Here is a 19,951-nt window from a genome sequence, read left to right on the forward strand (position 1 = left end):
GTCTGACCATAAGAAGTACCTGAGCATGATATATGTCTATAAAATATATATACATGCATATAAATAAACATACATATATATACATATATATACACACATATATATAGGAGGTGGAAGAAGAAGAGGAGAGGGTAGATATAAATCGCCCTTTTGCAGCTGGTGGATTGATTACAAACGCAGCGGTGTTTACAATCGATCACCTATCTCACTCTCGCTTCTTCCTCCTCCCATCTGTCTGGGCTCAGATACAAATCTGAACGGCTAGGGGTTTTTCCATGCCCTCCCGATCTCAAACGTGGAGATCCAGAAGGAATGAAAAACTTATTGGAGCTGCAGTGTTTATGGACAGAAAGGAACCGCTCGTCGAGCCGTCCGCGTACGGCCCCTCTCTTAACGCGCCCTCATGGCAGCCGCAGCCTGCCAGAAGCGCGTCCCAAAAACACCAGCAGCTCCGCATACACAGCAGCCAGAGGAGCGCTCGCTGCCGGACGCGATGACGTCAAACACAGACGTCATTGTCATCCAACAACTCATCCTCATCAGCCCCGGGGAAGCCGAGAGAGAATACAAGTCTCTCAAACTTCCCAACAAGCTCACCTGCAAGCCTCATGATTGCAGCCACCGCTTTGCCTCAGCAAAAACGGGGCCAGAATCACCAGGCACAGATGCGGACACCTCTTCCCTCGAGAAGAGTGCCAAACGAGAATGGAGTGTCCCAATAGGGAGACGCTCACAGTAAATAACAGAAAAACACAGACAGCGCCCTCAAGCACCGTCTATTCGCGCTCCTCTCCCAGACAAAAAACGCCCAGAAATGTGTATACCAAGTGTCAAATCCTAGGACAAGGATGAACACACTCTCTTGAACGTTTGTAATGCATATTATAGAATCCCTTACCGGAGTCGATACAAACGCGATCAGACAGAACAGTCCCGAAAGACGAGAAGATACTGACTGATTCTCTAGGCGCTTCTTATATACTTCCGGGTCGCGCTATGATGATGCCATAGGCTGTCACCGGCCAATAGGATTGGAGTGGTTTGATTCCTTGCTTTCAGACATCGGTTCACGTGTGACGTTCCCCATAGCGTACTGAAACACAGAGTTGAGTTCCCTTTCGAAATGGAATCTGTTGTTTATCCTTTTGATCCCTTTACATTTCCCTCCATTTGTGAAATTCAAAATTCACCTCTGCAATTCTTAAATTCAGGACACATTTACAAAAAAAAAAGTGTCTAATAGAAATGTATAGAAAATATGCTTGACAGTTTATGGCAACTATTTCAACCATTTTGCATTTAATGACTCATGCAAGGAACTAATGCCTAGATGTTTTGAGGGGTAAGACTATTCAACAGGGAACCATATCATATATTTTGATCAACATGACAAGCAATTGATCGCTTAGGAAACAGCAGACACTTACATAATCAATTGCATGAGTGTACCGAAGCATTTTCATATTTTTTCAACAGAATAAGAAATGGCTTTTATGATGTAGCCTACACAAGACAGATGATGTGGAGGTTGAACAAGTAGTTTTGAGAATTTCAGTTGTCAAATGCACCAAAGCGACTGAGAAAAACTGTAAAACTGCACACCTAAAATTGTATGTATACATAGCAACCCTTTGATTGGTGATTGTTTCTGTAAAGTATGTATTTTAGGTCATGTCTGATAATAAAATAAAAATAAAAACACAGCAACACACTTCTACAGAATGTAAAGTATTTACAATTTATATAGATAATATATTTTCTAAAAGGCATGCCTCAAAATTGACTTTTGAGGGGTACAAACCTTTAAAACAACCAAATCAATCCCAGTTTTTATTTGTGTGTGTAGATAGATAATTTTACAGATAATTACAGATAATTTTGTCACAAAATCTCATTCAACTGAGATGAAGGAAACAGACCCCAAAGACCATATGAGGGTAAGAGCAACTGTCCGCTAAAGGAATTGTAATGTTAAACATTCATTCAAAAACATTTTAAAGGCTCTCCTGCGGCTTTACATGATATCACCTGGATATTCTGTTGATATCAAATGATAAAGAGACTGGTCTGATGGTATACTATAGTAGGCAATTACAATAATTAACAATTTATTAATTTGGAGTGACTTGCATGGACTGTGAACACTGTACAGGCAATAAAATTAACAAAATGGAATGTCTGTATGGACAGTCTGCTTTTTGAAAGTAAAACACTCACAAGCATATGGATTCAGGAAAAAAATATGTTAGTGTTGTTTTAAGTGTGTATTTCCTGTAATGTCCAGGATTCAGTATTTAGGTATAAAATACCTGTATTTAGTGCCTGTAATGTTCCTTTATAGTCTTTACACATTAGCTTGGCTCCTTACATGGTTAAAAAACCGTTAATTTTCAAAAAATATGAAAACGTCAGGTCGTCACGTGGGTCACCCGCTCAGTTAGACGCTCAAAGTACAAGACGTTCGGATAGATGTTCGGTTTGACGTATGATCGATCGGTCGTTCGGACGCTTGATTTTGGCACGGAGTCCGCGCCATAATTATTGCAACGGCTGATTGCATTATTAAAGTTAAATAAAGCAGCAGATTCTATTATTAATAAACTGGCCATGCTTGGACGGCTAATTTGGAAAAGCTTGAGACATTCCACTAACATTTTTTCCATCTCCCATTAAAAGTTTCAGGAACAGACATCAAATTTCGGAATGTTTCAAACTTCGTAGAAATATGCTTTACCAAAAGTAGCGAAATCTGCAACCTGCATAGCCTACCCATCTGCTTTTTATAGGCTATACGCCTAAATATAAAAATTAAATAAGCTATTGATATATTGCATAAAATATGCTGACCATTTATATCAGACATATAACCTACGATATCTAGCCTACTTATATACATGGTTTGGTTTATTGTCTTACACTGTAAAGCAGCCTATACGCTGAGTTTCAGTTAATTTAGCCTATAAGACGCGCTCCAGCTCACGCGCAAGTGATCGCGCCCGCGCCTCCATGTCATGATTATATTGTCTGCTATATTTGCTTATTATTATTAAATCCAGGCAATTGGTTGATGAAACATTGATTAAAATTAAGATACAATTTTTACAAAACGAAATTCACTATAAAGAAAGGCTTTCTACAAAATAAAACTTAATGAAGTGGTCAAAATCATGTCTGACCCACTCCATGTCTCTATTGCGCATCGTATGACGTATCCCCTTATCTTACTCATCATGCTGTTCACTTTTCATTATCAAATAGATGAAATTAAAAAATAACATTATAATAGGCTTATTTAAACATAAATATGAAACTAAATCGTTTTCTTTAATGGCTAAACAGTAGCAAGCCTACAGTACAGAGAAATGTCATGTCGTGAGCAAGAGCAGATCATGAGTCACGACTCGGATCAAGCGTGACTTGGCCAGTTGTGGCCAGTTGTGGTCTGTGCAATACATATTAAAAGTTCTAAACCATCTATTGTGTTTTATTGTTCCACTATAGTAATGATAATATTTACAATAATATATTGAATTTGATAGGTGTCTCTCACATTGTCCCACAGCAACATTAAAATAGTGTAGATTAGTGTACAATGTTTTATAATAATATTTTATTCTATTTAGTGTCCATTTCATTCATTTAACATATTTAATATTGGGGCATCCAAGTTATTTGACATATTTGAAAAAAGAAAAAAAGTAACACAATAGTTACTTTCCTCTTGTAATTAGTTACTTTTATAATGAAGTAGGCCTAATTTAGTTACTAACTCAGTTACTATTTGTGAGAAGTAAACGAAGTAAAAGAAGTTACTTTATTTTTTTAAAGTAACTAGTGAAAAAGGTGCAAAGAATATCTATACAATTCAGTTCCTGCAGGGACATGACCAGCAGAGTTCAGTTTAACAGCCCGCACTAAAGGCTCTCCTGAAGCACATCACCTGATTGGTATTCTGTAGATTTCCTGGGAAGTAGGATTAAGAGACTGGTCTGATGGACTGGTATATTGCAGAGTAGGCAATAAAGTTAACAGTTAATATGATTATACGGGTCAAATTAAGACTATGGAATGTCTGTACAGTTACATGCTCTTAGTAAAACACAGGCTACTTTCAAGCACAGGATTCAGTATTTAGTATTTAGGTAGAAAATATAGCCTATGTATTTAGCGCCTATAATGTCCATTTCTAGTCTTTACACATCAGCTTGGCTCCTTACATGGTTAAAAACCAGTTAATTTAAAGACGCTGGCGTCATGTCAGGTCGTCACGTGGGTCACCCGCTCAGTTAGACGCTCAAAGTACAAGACGCTCGGTTTGACGTTCGATCGATCGGTCGGTCGTTCGGACGCTTGATTTTGGCACGGAGTCCGCGCCATATGGCGCGGGACAAGATTTGATGGGCTCGTGCGGGCGCGGACGGTGAGACACTACTCGTGTGCGGGTTTCGGGAGAATCAAATGGTTCGCGGGACTTCCGCAAAATAGAAATATCTAAACATAATCAACAAGAACAGCTAATATAAAATAATTTTACAGTCGCAAGCGAGATTCTATTTATAACTTGTGTTTGCAGTGTTGAGCAAGGTAGCCAATCACAGACATATTTGTTGATTTCTGAGACGCAATGGAGACGCAACACAATCAGGTGTTTATGTTAGAATCCTCTCACCACTCAAAAAGCCGGAGTTTTTATGCAGTGCTGAAATTTGCGCGTTCACGAATCCTATTTTTATAACACACGAAGTGTAATCATTATGAAAAATCCATTGTTCATATTCATTGTAACAGAGCTTTGTGAGATCGCGATGAACTGAGATGTCAGCTTTTTAGTCATAAAGGGAGCGCTATTTGCGCGCATTCTGCCATACCAAACCATTCACGCAGCAGCTTGCTTTCGGTTAAAACTAACTGGTTTGGGAATGTTGATGCTTTAATAACAAATATTTTATCGGAAGCGTGCTGGGATGTTGTGGCGACACATAACTTAATATTTCATGGATGTACGGACAAAAATCTATATAAACTACTTTTATGCGGGATTTTGCGGGCGGGAGCGGGACAAAACATGAATGGTGCGGGCGGGAGCGGGACAATATAACATTTTTTTTTTTTTTTTTTTGCGGGAGCGGGACTGAAAAATCCGTCCCGCGCAGGTCTGTCGCATCCTGTGAGCTCTAAACACCTCTGAGAATGAACTACCACCTTAATAAAGGACGTGAAAAGAGGGGTAGCGCATCCTGTGAGCTCTAAACACCTCTCAGAATGAACTACCACCTTAATAAAGGACGTAAAAACCCCAATAAACGATGTAAAAAGAGTGGTAGCGCATCCTGTGAGCTCAAAACATTTCTCAGAATAAACTACGACCTTAATAAAGGATGTAAAAAAGAGGAGTAGCGCATCCTGTGAGCTCTAAACACATCTCAGAATGAGCTACCACCTTAATAAAGGACGTAAAAAGGGGGGTAGCACATCCTGTGAGCTCTAAACACCGAATGAACTACCACCTTAATAAAGGACGTAAAAAGAAGGGTACCGCATCCTGTGAGCTCTAAACAGCCTCTCAGAATGAACTACCACCTTGATAAAGGACGTAAAAAGAGGGGTAGCGCATCCTGTGAGCTCTAAACACCTCTCAGAATGAACTACCACATTAATAAAGGATGTAAAAACCTCAATAAATGATGTAAAAAGAGTGGTAGCATATCTTGTCAGCTCTAAACACCTCTCAGAATGAACTACCACCTTAATAAAGGACGTAAAAATGAACACAGACGAACACAATCCGAGATATATTTAAAAATATCCTTAGTCCTCCAAGTTTAATAATGGTTGTGAATGGTAGGCCAAATTCTGATGACAGAAAAAATGCATCCATCCATTAAAAATATGAATCCATACAGCTCAGGGGGGTTAATAAAGGCCGTTTGAAGCGAAGGGATGCGTTTTTGTAAGAAAAATATCCATATTTAAAACTTTATATATTCAAATAATGAGCTTCCGGCGGACGACCGTACGCATACTGCGCACGTCAATTTGGGCGGAAGAGCAACGTTTGACCTGACGCGATGACGCAACGACGCACACGGAGGCGCAGAGGAGAGAGCAAAACAAAACGCTGGTCACGAATTAGAGGTTTAAAATGAAAAATGTTAGAGAGAAATGTCGGAGGATTTCGATATAAGAGAAGAGGAGCTTGAGTTTGTTGCCCAGCCGTATTTGTGTGAACCGTCAGAGGCGTCTAAGCTTATGATACTCCTACATCCTGCGTCATACATCGCGTCAGAGGATTACTCATTTGGCGCAAGTCAACTTGCGCATTCTGCCTGCTGTCTTTCGCCGGAAGCTAGTTGTTTGAATATATAAAGTTTTAAATATGGATATTTTTCTTACAAAAACGCATCCCTTCGCTTCAAAAGGCCTTTATTAACCCTCAGGAGTCGTATGTATTCTTTTTTTTATGGATGGATGCATTTTTTTCTGTCTTCAGAATTTGGCCTACCATTATAATCCTTTGAGGACTAAGGATATTTTTAAATATATCTCGGATTGTGTTTGTCTGAAGACAGTTATACACCTAGGATGGCTTGAGGGTATGTAAATCATGGAATAATTTTCGTTTTTGGGTGAACTATCCCTTTAAGAATTGACTTATTAGAGCCCTTATTAGAGCCCTGACCGATTATCAATACTTCAGGTTTATCAGTATTTAACTGCATAAAATTACAAGCCATCCAATTTTTATTTTTTTTATCTGCTAAGCATACTTGGATTGCAGTGATAAATATAACTATAATCTATAGTCTTTGCTATAAATCATCTGCATAGCAGTGAAAATTTATATGATGTTTCTGGAGTAGGCCTACAAATCCAAGAGGTATAAATTTGAAAACAAAATTAAATGTATATTACAGGTAGAACTTGAAAGGAGGAGCTTATAAAGAACCTTTAAATAATGGTTACTGGGAATATAGACAGACAATGCTTTTTATATTTACTAAATCTGAACAAGGAGGAAGTTATTGCAATTCTTTTTACAAACCCTAGATGGCAGTAGTAGGCAAACAATATTTTGTCTGTTGCAGTAAATAAAGTTATAAAATAAATATAATGTTCTAATATTATTATAAAAGTTTTCCTTTTGGTAAATTTAATCATGTCATCTGACCTTCTTTTAGAACTTTGTCATTTCTCTTTGTGCAGAACCATGAAAAGCTTTGAAACATTGTTTTACATAGAAAAAGATTTTTTCAGTCTTCTGCAAAATACAACGACATTTTCTTTGTTGTATTTCCCACAAAGAATACCAATCTCATCTTACATATTAAACATTGTTAAATGAACATGTTACAGTCTGCCATCACAGTGTGGCAAAAAAAAAAAAAAAGGATCACCAGTAAAAGACAAACATTGACTATTTAATAGTGACATAAATGGGTGAGAGGAGGCATGAGATAGGATGTGTGGTTACTGTAGAACGAATCCATTAAATGTCAACTTTACTACTGATGCGACAGAGACAAAATACACTCCAAAAAAAAAAAAAAAAAATTGGAATAAGACTTCTGTTCTAAAGCTGATGAGGACAATGTTTTGTCGTGGATGGAACCTGAAGGAAGATGAGTAGTTTTTCCTCTGACCTCCAATTTCAAGCTTTGCTTGGGGCTGCTGAAGATTTAAGACAGGAAATTAAAGCTTCAGACAGAACCAAGTCAGAACAGAAGGTTGCAGAAGGTAAATGTGCTGGAAGGATGAGTCAGAGGAACAGAAAGCTAAAGCACGGTAAAGGGCTGTATGCGCTGAGAGCATGGAAGCATGCACAGGGAAACTAGTTAAGGAGTTGGTATGGAAGGCCACAGCCCAACTCATAACTCAGTTCATATCCTATAATATTTTCTTCTTGTTGTAAAAGTGGAAAAGGGGTTTATTTGAAAGTTAAACAGTGTGTTTATGTGGGTAGTTATTGATGTGGGTGGTAGACACTTTCGTGTTATGGGAGGAAGTGTTTATTTAAAGTGACATTATGTTGCACTAGTGTTTGTGCACTCAAACATGCAGAAGCGAATGCTTTGTGGATGTTTTTGTCATATGTTTGCTTATATTATGGAGTATTAGAAAAACAGTTAAAGGAACACTCCACTTTTTTTGAAAATAATTTTCCAACTCCCCTATAGTTAGTTGAATTAGGTGAATTTCCACGACTTTTCCAGTCATTCAAGATTTTTGATAGATTCTTGATTTTTATATATATATTAGTGCTGTCAAATGATTAATCGCGCATCCAAAATAAAGGTTTGTTTTTACATAATATATGTGTGTACTGTGTATAATTATGTATATTTAAATACACATACATGCATGTATATATTTAAGAAAAATGTTATATTATATATCAAATATTTATATATAATATAAATTATATAAATATATATACAGTATGTAAATGTAAAAATGTCTTGTATGTGTGTGTATTTAAATATAATAATTATACACAGTACACATACATATATAATGTAAAACAAACTTATATTTTGGATGTGATTAATCGGGCATAACATTATGAACACTGACAGATGAAGTGAATAACACTGATTATCCCTTCATCACGGCACCTGTTATTGGGTGGGATATATTAGGCAGCAAGTGAACATTTTGGCCTCAAAGTTGATGTGTTAGAAGCAGGGAAAATGTGCAAGCGTAAAGATTTGAGCGAGTTTGACAAGGGCCAAATTGTGATAGCTAGACGACTGGGTCAGAGCATCTCCAAAACTGCAGCTCTTGTGGGGTGTTCCCGGTCTGCAGTGGTCAGTATCTATCAAAAGTGGCCAAGGAAGGAACAGTGGTGAACCGGCGACAGGGTCATGGGCGGCCAAGGCACGTGGGGAGCGAAGGCTGGTCCGTGTGGTCCGATCCAACAGATGAACTACTGTAGGCTGATTTTGATAGAAAGGTGTCAGAATACACAGTGCATCGTAGTTTGTTGCGTATGGTGCTAGATAGCCGCAGACCAGTCAGGGTGCCATGCTGACTCCTGACCACCGCTGAGAGTGCCAACAGTGAGCACGTGAGCATCAGAACTGGACCACGGAGCAATGGAAGAAGGTGGTCTGGTCTAATGAATCACGTTTTCTTTTACATCATGTGTATCTCTTACCTGGGGAACACATGGCACCAGGATGCACTATGGGAAGAAGGCAAGCCGGGGGAGGCAGTGTGATGCTTTGGGCAATGTTCTGCTGGGAAACTGGGTCCTGCCATCCATGTGGATGTTACTTTGACACGTACCACCTACCTAAGCATTGTTGCAGACCATGTACACCCTTTCATGGAAACGGTATTCCCTGGTGGCTGTGGCCTCTTTCAGCAGGATAATGCGCCCTGCCACGAAGCAAAAATGGTTCAGGAATGGTTTGAGGAGCACAACAACGAGTTTGAGGTGTTGACTTTTCCTCCAGATTCCCCAGATCTCAATCCAATCGAGCATCTGTGGGATGTGCTGAACAAACAAGTCCGATCCATGGATGCCCACCTTGCAACTTACGGGACTTAAAGGAACACTCCAATTTTTTTTTTTTTGAAAAAAGGCTCATTTTCCAACTCCCCTAGAGTTAAACAGTTGAGTTTTACCGTTTTCGAATCCATTCAGCCAATCTCCGGGTCTGGCGGTACCACTTTTAGCATAGCTTAGCATAGTTCATTGAATCTGATTAGACCGTTAGCATCTCGCTCAAAAATGACCAAAGAGTTTCAATATTTTTCCTATTTAAAACTTGCATAATATCATTGTGCCTGCTGCACCCATGGTACGGCAGCAAAGTTCCTTGATTATTACGCTGGAATGAGAGTATAGTTCCTAGCTATATTGGCCTAGAAAATCGCAACTTTTCATTTTCCGTCGGACTTAGTACACAATGTAACTACAGAAGAGTCAAGTTTTAAATAGGAAAAATATCTAAATTCTTTGGTCATTTTTGATCGAGATGCTAACGGTCTAATCAGATTCAATGGACTATGCTAAGCTATGCTAAAAGTGGTACCGCCAGACCCGGAGATCGGCTGAATGGATTCGAAAACGGTAAAACTAAACTGTTTAACTCTAGGGGAGTTGGAAAATGAGTCTATTTTCAAAAAAAGTGGAGTGTTCCTTTAAAGGATCTGCTGCTAACATCTTGGTGCCAGATACCACAGCACACCTTCAGGGGTCTAGTGGAATCCATGCCTCGACAGGTCAGGGCTGTTTTGGCAGCAAAAGGGGGACCAACGCAATATTAGGAAGGTGGTCATAATGTTATGCCTGATCAGTGTATTTATATGTACAAATGTGTTACTATACAAATGCATATGGCTTTTTAAGATTTTAATCATTTGACTTTTCCAAGCCTGCTGATTGATATCCTGTATATTTCCATTTTTCCATGACTGTGGGACCCCTGGTACTTTTCCCAATGTATTTATGTGATTGTGGGATGTTCAGACCCTCCACAAACGATGGTGCCTGTGATTCAAACAGTGGACACCAATGTTGTGATATGGTAGTAAATATGTTTTTCAACACCTCTGAAATTTTTGGTTGGTCTCAATTTGTATTAAAACACCAAAGTCATGCAATCTCTGCACTTTTCTGCCCAACTGAAAAAAGGTTGACTGTGTTTAGATTTGCCTATAGTCTGTTTGTGAGCCTGATTTAAATAAATCAGTTTATGATTGTAAATTAAACAAATGTTAACATGAAAGTGGATTTGCTGTGGGAAATCTAAAACATATCTAAAATAAAACACAATATAAAATAAAAACAGATACAAACCCTATAGCATGACCACAGAGAACACTAGTCACAGATCTGACAAGGAGACTAAACTGCACTCAAAGGTTATGTGTTCTGTAAGCAGAACAAATAAAGCTTTATTTGCATAGTGGGGCCACTGTCCAGACACACACACACACACACACACACAGACACACACAGGAGCACATATTGTTTTTATCAGTGTAGAATCCTCAGGCAAGCCTCACAATGGAACTCCAATAAGCAAAACAGAAAGAAAACATTGTCCAGAACAACCACTTTAAAAGGTAGTGAAGCCAGAAGCCTGTTTGTAATGTGCTGTCATGTAATTATTCTGATGAAAAACATACTCTACTAGTCAACAGATAGGACACACCTCTCATTCTGTATTATTACTATTTTCCACATTTTAGAATAATAACAGAAAAACAACACAAAAGGGAAGTATAGAAATTATGTGAGCAGAAAAATGTTAAACAAATCAAAACTACATTATATTTTAGCCTCTTAAACACAGCCTCCCTTTACCTAGATTACAGCTCTGCTGCATACACTGGGCTTCCCCATCTACTTGTAAACAGTATTGAATGAGTTTCCATATTTGTTAAACACTTGTTGTCTGTTTTTTTTTAATAAAAAATATTTTAATTAAAATTATATTTTTTTGTAAATAAATACATAGATGTTTGTTGTTTGAACCATAAAGTCAGTCAAGTGTGTCCAAACCTGGCTGGTAGTGTGTGTTTACACAACATAGAACAATTAAAGATCTTTGGTGTCAGCAGGGAGAATGTGTGAAACATTTTATTGTTCTGCATTTGATACATAACGTTCTTTTACCTGGTTCAGCACACACAAACACAGATTACAAGCTATATTAGTGATTATTTCTTAGATGCAATGTTTTTTTTTTTTTTTACTGGTCCTGCCTCTAAACCCTAACCTAAATCACAAACCTGTTGACATATTAGATTTGGGGCAAAGCATGAGGAAGTTAAGTCTTATAAATATGAGTGTGTGTGTGTATATATATATATATATATATATATATATATATATAATTACTAAAGTATATATGTATATGTGTGTGTGTGTGTGTGTATATATATATATATATATATATATATACATACATTATACATCTTTCAGTTATGTCAATTACAGATTATAGACTGACACTTTTTTTCAAACTTTCAAAACAAGATTTTGTAAAGCCAACTTTTATTTTCTTGTTAAAAAATACAGTTCTTTCACTTGAATTAATTAATATGAATAGGCTAAATTATGAATATAACTTATAGACTTTGAATTTCAGTTCATTTTAATTCTACTTTATTAAATCAGGATTGTATTGTAAATTCACTTGCTACCTTAATTCAGGAATTGTACTTAAATTTAAAAGCCATTCTCAATTCAGTCCTGCAAGTGTAACCGGGCAGTGTTTTCATAGTTGGGGACTTTCCATTAATTCAATTTTTATTTTTGTAGACTGAGCTAATATCTTGTATCTAACAATATCCCTACTCCAATTCGAAACATTTTTGCATTTTACGTTTTCATTTCTGTTTAGCGTGTTTATTAAGCGTGTCAGTGTGTTATGGCTGGTCACCACAATGTCAGAAATTTCTGGTTTATCTATGTGGGGACATCTTTGCTCCCCATAATGTTGGTAAAACCAACCCCCCCCCACCACACACACACACACACACACACACACACACACGCAGGCTGCACCTCTAGGGGGACTCCCGACTTCAGCGGATAGTAGCAGCGCGTGAAGAAGCATGAAGACGAACGTGACTGTATCAGAAGCGTGCGTGAGAATGTAACCATCGCCCAGTCACTCGCCGTACACACACACTGTCGGACAAGCGACAGTTCCACTCCGTGATTTCGCTACTGAAGCACATTACGCTGCTGATTAATGGGGGCTTTCGGTGAGTGCTGCTTGCCCTACGGATGTGCTTTCGCTTACTCTTGAAATGTGTGCTTGTTTTGCAGTGTGTTGTCGGGCTTGTTAGCAGCAGCAGCAGCAGCGGCGTAAGAACCTCAGGCAACATGTTACAGTTGCAGTAATCGTTGATGAAAGCGAATTAACAGTAGTATAAGTGGAGAAATACAGGATATGTAGCTGCGTTTGTCTCTCAAGATCAAGTTCTTCACGGTCAGGTATGTTTAGTTTGCATTCAGCAGCAGTAACCCTACTGCAAAGGGGCTCTATAATGCCATAATGCACTAGAAACCAGATACATTGTCCACATTTCAGAGTTTGTTTATGGTGATCATTTATTTAACAAATGTGGCAAAATTTTAATGTTGCGTGTCTAAATCATGCTATTGCATATATAGGTCATAATATTGTATGGTCTTTTGAGTGTAATGCCTGTAGACTCTCTCATGGTCTTGGTTTTGAGGTATATAGACTCTGGCAAAGTTGGACAATATGCACTATGACTTATTTATTTTTCTCTAAGCATTTTAGTCTATACAGTTTGATGTGTTAAAGTTCAGGATCTTTCTTCTCACATAGGCATACTTGTTTATAGCTTTACTGCAGCAAAGTTAAAGGTTTGAAGTTTTTGTCATCCCTTACATTTTTTTTTTCCTCATGTCAGTACTGAATGAATGGTTGAATCTTCCTGCCAAGTTAAATTAGTGCTTGCAATAGAATGTGAAACCACAATGTCTCTAGAGTGGGATCCATGAAGGAAAAACCAGCCCAAGTATCCCGCAGACCACCGTAATTTTATTTAGATAGCTGTGTTTGATTTTGATCAATACACGTTTTGCCTTTCAAGCTCATACATTAAAGGGCAGATGAATTGTAACGTGTATTTTTGTCATGTAGATGTTCTTTATCCAACAAATAATTTTTTCCAATAAGATTGTAGGGTTAGTATTTACATATGTTTAAAAAAAAAAAAAAAAAAAAAAAAAAGTACATCTTGGAACTAGTCTTTAAAAGTTTTTCACAAATTTTATCACATTTTTGCCACCTTTACTGATTTACTGATGATTTTAAATAATGCTGCCGTGTTACAAAAAAAAATTCAATAAAGATTTTTAGATGAATTTTAGTGTTGGATAATGCTAAAACATCTTGATGTCATTGCGGTTAAAATCTGTATTTCAAAGCTGAGTTGGAGTTGGCTACGTCTTATTTAATTTCCAGACAGTTGTTAAGAAAATCGTTTGAAGTCACTAATGCCCCTGACATGAGGTAAAGCGGTGACTCATCTGAGCAAATTTGGGGAAGCATGGACAATTTCATCTGAATTACAGAGCATTGACTTATGATGGCACATGGGCAGTAAGTCCTTTGTTGTCAGACAGCAAGCTAGGAACTGGCCTGTGTGTTTATTTTGGGAAAATCTCCCTGTCCTACAACACACTGTTTTTGTGGTTAGCTTTAAAAATCTCTGCAATTGGACAGTCGGATTAACCTAAGTCTTTTCAAACGTTTGCATTTGTGATGTTCTCACTCATAGATTTACTGTGCGATTGATTGGACACTTTTAGCATCTGTCAATTCTAACAATAGAGTATTTCCTCTTTGGATTTTCGGCTCTTTTTACTTGAATTAACATTTCTGAGAAATAGCCGGTTAATTACAGCTTGAAATCAATACTCTTCTTTACTAACCTATTGAGACGTAAACATGAATATAAACAAATTAATGTCAACAACAAATTCAGCAACAGCTATTAAAGAAAGTTATTAGCAGTAATCAGACTCTCATAATCTCAGAGAGGTTTGTCGTGTGCTTTTTTTTTCTTTCTTTCATTTTTACGCTCTGCTCATGCTGCATCTGCTCTATTTGTGTTGAATCAACAGACTCGGGTGGCTGAGAGATGCAGAGGTCTTGGTGCTATACAAGGATTTTCTGTTGACCCTGTGCTTAACTGGGTGTCCCGGAACTTGACAAACCCTTTGCTCAGAAAAATGCTGGTAATATTATCTCTCTACACTAGAGTAAATGCAGTGCCTTGCTAAAGAGAGCAGTGCCGCCACACAAAGGGGAAACCACACAGGTAAGTCGACCTCGCTAAACTACTTGGCAGTGTTCGCTGTGTAAATAAGCTATCAGTTAAAAAGTTTAAACACAGTTGACTGAATTTCATGATCCTAAAAACTATCTAAAGGCTTATGCTTAAATGCTTGGAATTAATTTTGTAGACAAATATAAATTGTGCTTATGTAGGAATTTAGTAGGAAAAGCATGGAAATTCCTACAGTGTTGTTTAAAAAGCATCCAAAGTGGAATGACCAACAATTATAGGACTGTATTAAAGGGAACATGTTATGTTTTTAAGAATTTCGAGAAAATATTAAAGATTTTGTGGTGTTGTAATAAGTTTAATTGTATACTGTATATTATTTTTTACATGAATATAGCCTTTGATGCTGATATGACATGATAAATAATTCAAATAAAAAAATATTCATTTAAGCAAGTATTCTGTTCTCATGGACCTTTTTTTTTATCAGAATGTCTTGGGTCAATGGCTTTAAAACTGCAAGAGTGGACAACCATAAGACGGCATGGGGCGAGCGCAATGGCAGGAAATCGAGGCGTAAAAGGGGCTCATCCCTATGCAATCCACGCTACATGAGCTGTCTACGGGACCCTGAGTCCACAGAGCCCCCGTCACAACACTACTCCCGTGCAGCAGGGGGCGCCACCAGCAGCAACTTCAGCACACGTTGTGTTTGGCAGGAAGACCATTATGGCAGGAAGGGTGATGTGGGTCTGAGAGCCGTGGACCTGGCATTTGAAGATGCTGAGACGAGGCAAACGAAAGATGGTGAGGACCCTGATGGCGGCAGGGAGGAGAGAAAGGGTCCTGACAGGTGTTTTTTAAATTGCTTGTTGCGTCTGGCTGATGTTTTTCAGTCCAAGAAGTTCAAGTCGGCCAAGCTCGAGCGACTGTATCAACGGTACTTCTTCAGGCTCAACCAGAGCTCTCTTACGATGCTGATGGGGGTTTTGGTTGTGGTTTGCGGGGTTATGCTGGCGTTCCACTGCGTCCAAGGTCCGCCAGATGTGGCGTTTGCCTCGGTGCTCTCCGTAGCCATGGGCCTTTTCTTAGCCTTGATGGTGGTGTGTAACAGAAATGGCTTCCACCAGGACTACATGTGGATCGTGAGCTACTTGGTCATGGGAGTGTTAGTGGTGGTGCAGGTGTTTGGTTTGTTGATGGTGGATCCACCCAGTGCATCTGAAGGGATATGGTGGACCGTGTTCTTCATCTACATCATCTACACGCTGCTGCCGGTGCGAATGAGGGCAGCTGTGATCACCGGAGCTGTGCTGTCCACCATTCATATTATTATGGCATGGAGACTCAACCTTAAGAATGACTTCCTTTCCAAACAGGTATTAGTCCACTTTTCAAACATTTAAAATCATTTTAAAGGAATATTTGAAATTATATTGAAATTATATGTCATTATTTAATTGTAGAAAATTTGGACTAAACCGCTCGATTCATATGGATTAGTTTTCCAATCTGTTTATGAACTTTTTGAAGCGTCAAAGTTTCAGTTGCGAAGGCATTCTATGGAAGGAAATATGACAGCATTCTGTCATCAAAAAGATCTTCTTTTGTGTTCTAAAGATGAACGAAAGTCTTACAGGTTTGGAATGACATGAGGGTGAGTAATTAATGACAGAATGTTCATTTTGGGGTGAACTAACCCTTTAAGGAGTCACAGAGATCAGCGGATAATTCGTTATTGTTTGAAAGTTTTATTGTTTCAGTGCCTTTAAAGGAATGCCTGGCACAACAGTTTAAGACTGCAATGTAGATGGATCGAAGTTACCAAAGTTTTCAAAATTTGCTTTGTCCTTAACTGCTCTTAATATGATGCATTTAACATGCAATGTTTTTATGCTGTGGCTAACATACGACATCCCCAATGTTCGATGTGATCTATTGCTGACACTGTTAATACTGGTTCAGTGAGCTTGGGCTTTTGTGTGTTTGCTCCTTAGACAGCTGGGCTGTGGGCTCTCCACTTGGCACTCAGCATGATAGAAATGGATTGGGATAATGGCTGCTGATTGACTCGGGCTGTGCCCCAGAGCATGTACTTGTAGATTCTCGTCATAGACATTTGGGATAGGTTCCAGCCCTGTGGACAATCAATGCAGGACAAAAGTCCATTGGTTGTGTGGCTGCTTAGTGCCTTATATAAATGCTCTCTTACAGGGAGCAAGCAAGGTGTGCCATCCATGTTTGCTCCATGATATTTTGTTCTAAAGTGCATTGGTGAGAAAAGTCTTAGGTTAAGGATGGAAGGAGTTCAGTTCTCTTGTAGTTTGCAAATACAGCGTGACCGATCAAGTTTGTTTATCCAATATAATATACAGTACCATTCAAAAGTTTGGGTTCAGTAAGATTTTTTTATTAATACTTTTATTCAGCAAGGATGCATTAAATTGATCAAAAGCGATAGTAAAGACTAAAGACATTTATAATGTTACAAAAGATTCAAATAAATGCTGTTTTTTTTGAAGAATAAATTAACAGAATTAATTAAAGGGATAGTTCACCCAAAAATGAAAATTCTGCCATCAATTACTCACCCTCATGTCATTCCAAACCCGTAAGGCATTTGTTCATCTTCGGAACACAAATCTTAATGATCTTTTTAATGAAATCGGAGAGCTTTCTCACCCTCCATTGACAGCCTACGCAACTACCACTTTTAAGCTCCAGAAAGATAGTAAAGACATCATTAAAGTAATCCATGTGACTCCAGTGGTTTAACTTCAATATTATGAAGTGACTCGAGTGCTTTGTTTGCGCAAAAAAACATAATTTACCACTTTATTTACAACAACGTCTGCTCTCGCATCAACACAACATGCGTCATGGTGCTCTCGTGAACGCACGTTGGAGATTAATATTTTGTAAATAAAGTGGTAAATTGTTTTTTTGCGCAAACAAAGCACTTGCTTTACTTCATAAAATTGAGGTTTTTGTTAAATATTAAACAATTAAAACAAATATGCTAAATATTTAATTATCATAGTCATCACAAAAACAAAGACTTTTGGATTATGTATAATGGGAATTTAGCTCAAAGCAGGTGATTTTTGAAGTTCAACAGTAAATGTCTTAATTTATTATTATACGCATTTGTTACACAAGTGGTGTGTTAAAGGGTTTTGGCTTGTTGAAAGTAATGCACACTAAAAAATGACATGATAAAACACTCTCTGAGAAGTTGTTTTTAAATTCATCCTCTTTAAAGGACTATCTACACTTTTTTTTTTTGAAAATAGGCTCATTTTCCAACTCCCCTAGAGTTAAACAGTTGAGTTTTACCGTTTTCGAATCCATTCAGCCGATCTCCGGGTCTGGCGGTACCACATTTAGCATAGCTTAGCTTAGTTCATTGAATCTGATTAGACCGTTAGCATCTCGCTCAAAAATGACCAAAGAGTTTCGATATTTTTCCTATTTAAAACTTGACTCTTCTGTAGTTACATCGTGTACTAAGACCGACGGAAAATGAAAAAAAAAAATGAAAAAAAAGTGGAGTGTTCCTTTAAACAATTTGATATAAGCGATCAACTAGTTCCTGGATGACTAGTATGGAAGGGGGACAAGCTTTTTTTCTTCATCCTGTGGCCAAACGGTCTAATCTGAGAAATGCAGCTATACCTCAGAAAGCTCATCTACTGTTCATTCCCTTTATCTCTCTCCCTTCTTCCATTCTCTCTGTCCCCCACATCCCTTCTCACACCCCTGCACTCCTTCTCGCTGTGCTGTTTGCGTGTCCCTCCGAGATGACCAGCGGTGCAGTGCAGATAGAGCAGGTCAGTGGGCGATCACCAGCGGGACAATAGCTGTCTTTGTGAAGATACACACTGATGGGGTGGTGTGGGGCGGAATGTGGTGACAGGAATGGCTGGCGATCGACAGTATGAAATAGCGCCGGACTGACGCTCATGGCTGAAAAAAGACAGCCACCCCAGGCCTTTCTTTCGCTCTCTCTCTCTCTCTCTCTCTCTCTCTCTCTCTCTCTCTCTCTCTCTCTCTCTCTCTCTCTCTCTCTCTCACTTGTAGTCACGAATTCCCTTTTCACAACAGAGCTCATGAGATAGCCCTCAGTTGTGGAAGCTGCAGAGGCTTTATGTGCATGGCGTGCCTCTGTGTGGGTGAAAAGCTCCATACTGCTGCTCTCTTAAAGTTCTGGACTAGTGGCAGGGAGGGATTAATTTTGCTGTTCAGATTGGGGTAATTGACATGAAATACTTCTGGAAAGTAGCCATGTCCTGCGGTGTGACGTGCTGTAGTTCATCCAAAACTATTTAAAATGGTATTTAAATCTTTTATAATTATTATTTTTTAATTTAATTCAGTTTTTATGATTACATATTAAATGAGAGATTACCTAGAATATTCTGACTAAAAACATTTCATTTGTCACACCACACTGTAAAAAAGTTACAGAAAAAATTACAGAAAAATACTGTGAAAATGCTACAGTAAAAACATGTTAATTGGTTAGCTGTAAGTTATCTTACCATATACGGTGAAAAAGTAAATATTTCATAAATAATGTAATCATATGTGATGAATAATGCAGGGACTTCTGGAAATATCCTTTTACTGTTTTTTTTCTTCCATAGATTATATGGTAATTCATAGTTTTTACTTGCAAAAAACAAAAAAATTACATATAATGTGATGTTAAACCATTTATTAGTTAACCATTACTTTAGTGTCTCGTGTATTACCCTGATGGTGTTTTGTGTTTGTGTGTATGACCCTGCACACGTCTATATACGAGTACTGACCATAGGTGCGTCCCAATTCGCGTACTTATGCACTATTCTATGACATTTTTAAGTATAAATAGTGTGAGTAGTGCGTTCACACAGAAAATTCTAAAATGAAAAAGTGCACTTTAAATACCCGGATGATGCACATAAGTACATAGTGTATAAGTGTTTAGTGTAAGTGTATAGTGCGTCATTTGGGACACAACTCATGCATTATTGTGGCGGTTATCAGTACATTTTAAGGGAAAAAGGCTGATTTTAGTTGTTTAAATAGGTTTTTTAACATATCACCTAATGAAATGTACGGTTGTAAGTGTACAGGCATCCAGTAAGACTTGGAAACATTATTATAACCACAGCTGCCATTT

General features: G+C 38.1%; 1 protein-coding gene across 3 annotated transcripts in view; it reads left to right on the forward strand.

The window, feature by feature from the left end:
• Positions 1–12,494: 12,494 nt before the first annotated feature.
• Positions 12,495–19,951, forward strand: part of adcy6b (adenylate cyclase 6b) — a 41,387-nt gene continuing 33,930 nt past the window's right edge. The window contains exons 1-4 of one of the 3 annotated variants that reach the window (XM_051879904.1): positions 12,495–12,723; positions 14,621–14,817; positions 15,275–16,163; positions 18,585–18,614. In XM_051879904.1, coding sequence (XP_051735864.1) covers positions 15,276–16,163; positions 18,585–18,614 — 918 coding nt within the window. In that variant the 5' untranslated portion in view covers positions 12,495–12,723; positions 14,621–14,817; position 15,275. Of the gene's footprint in view, positions 12,724–12,750; positions 12,956–14,620; positions 14,818–15,274; positions 16,164–18,584; positions 18,615–19,951 lie in introns of those variants that run through there. The other 2 variants (XM_051879905.1, XM_051879906.1) reach the window with 2 other exon arrangements.

This window comes from Ctenopharyngodon idella, chromosome 22 (genome assembly GCF_019924925.1).
Source record: "Ctenopharyngodon idella isolate HZGC_01 chromosome 22, HZGC01, whole genome shotgun sequence".
NCBI lineage: Eukaryota > Metazoa > Chordata > Actinopteri > Cypriniformes > Xenocyprididae > Ctenopharyngodon > Ctenopharyngodon idella.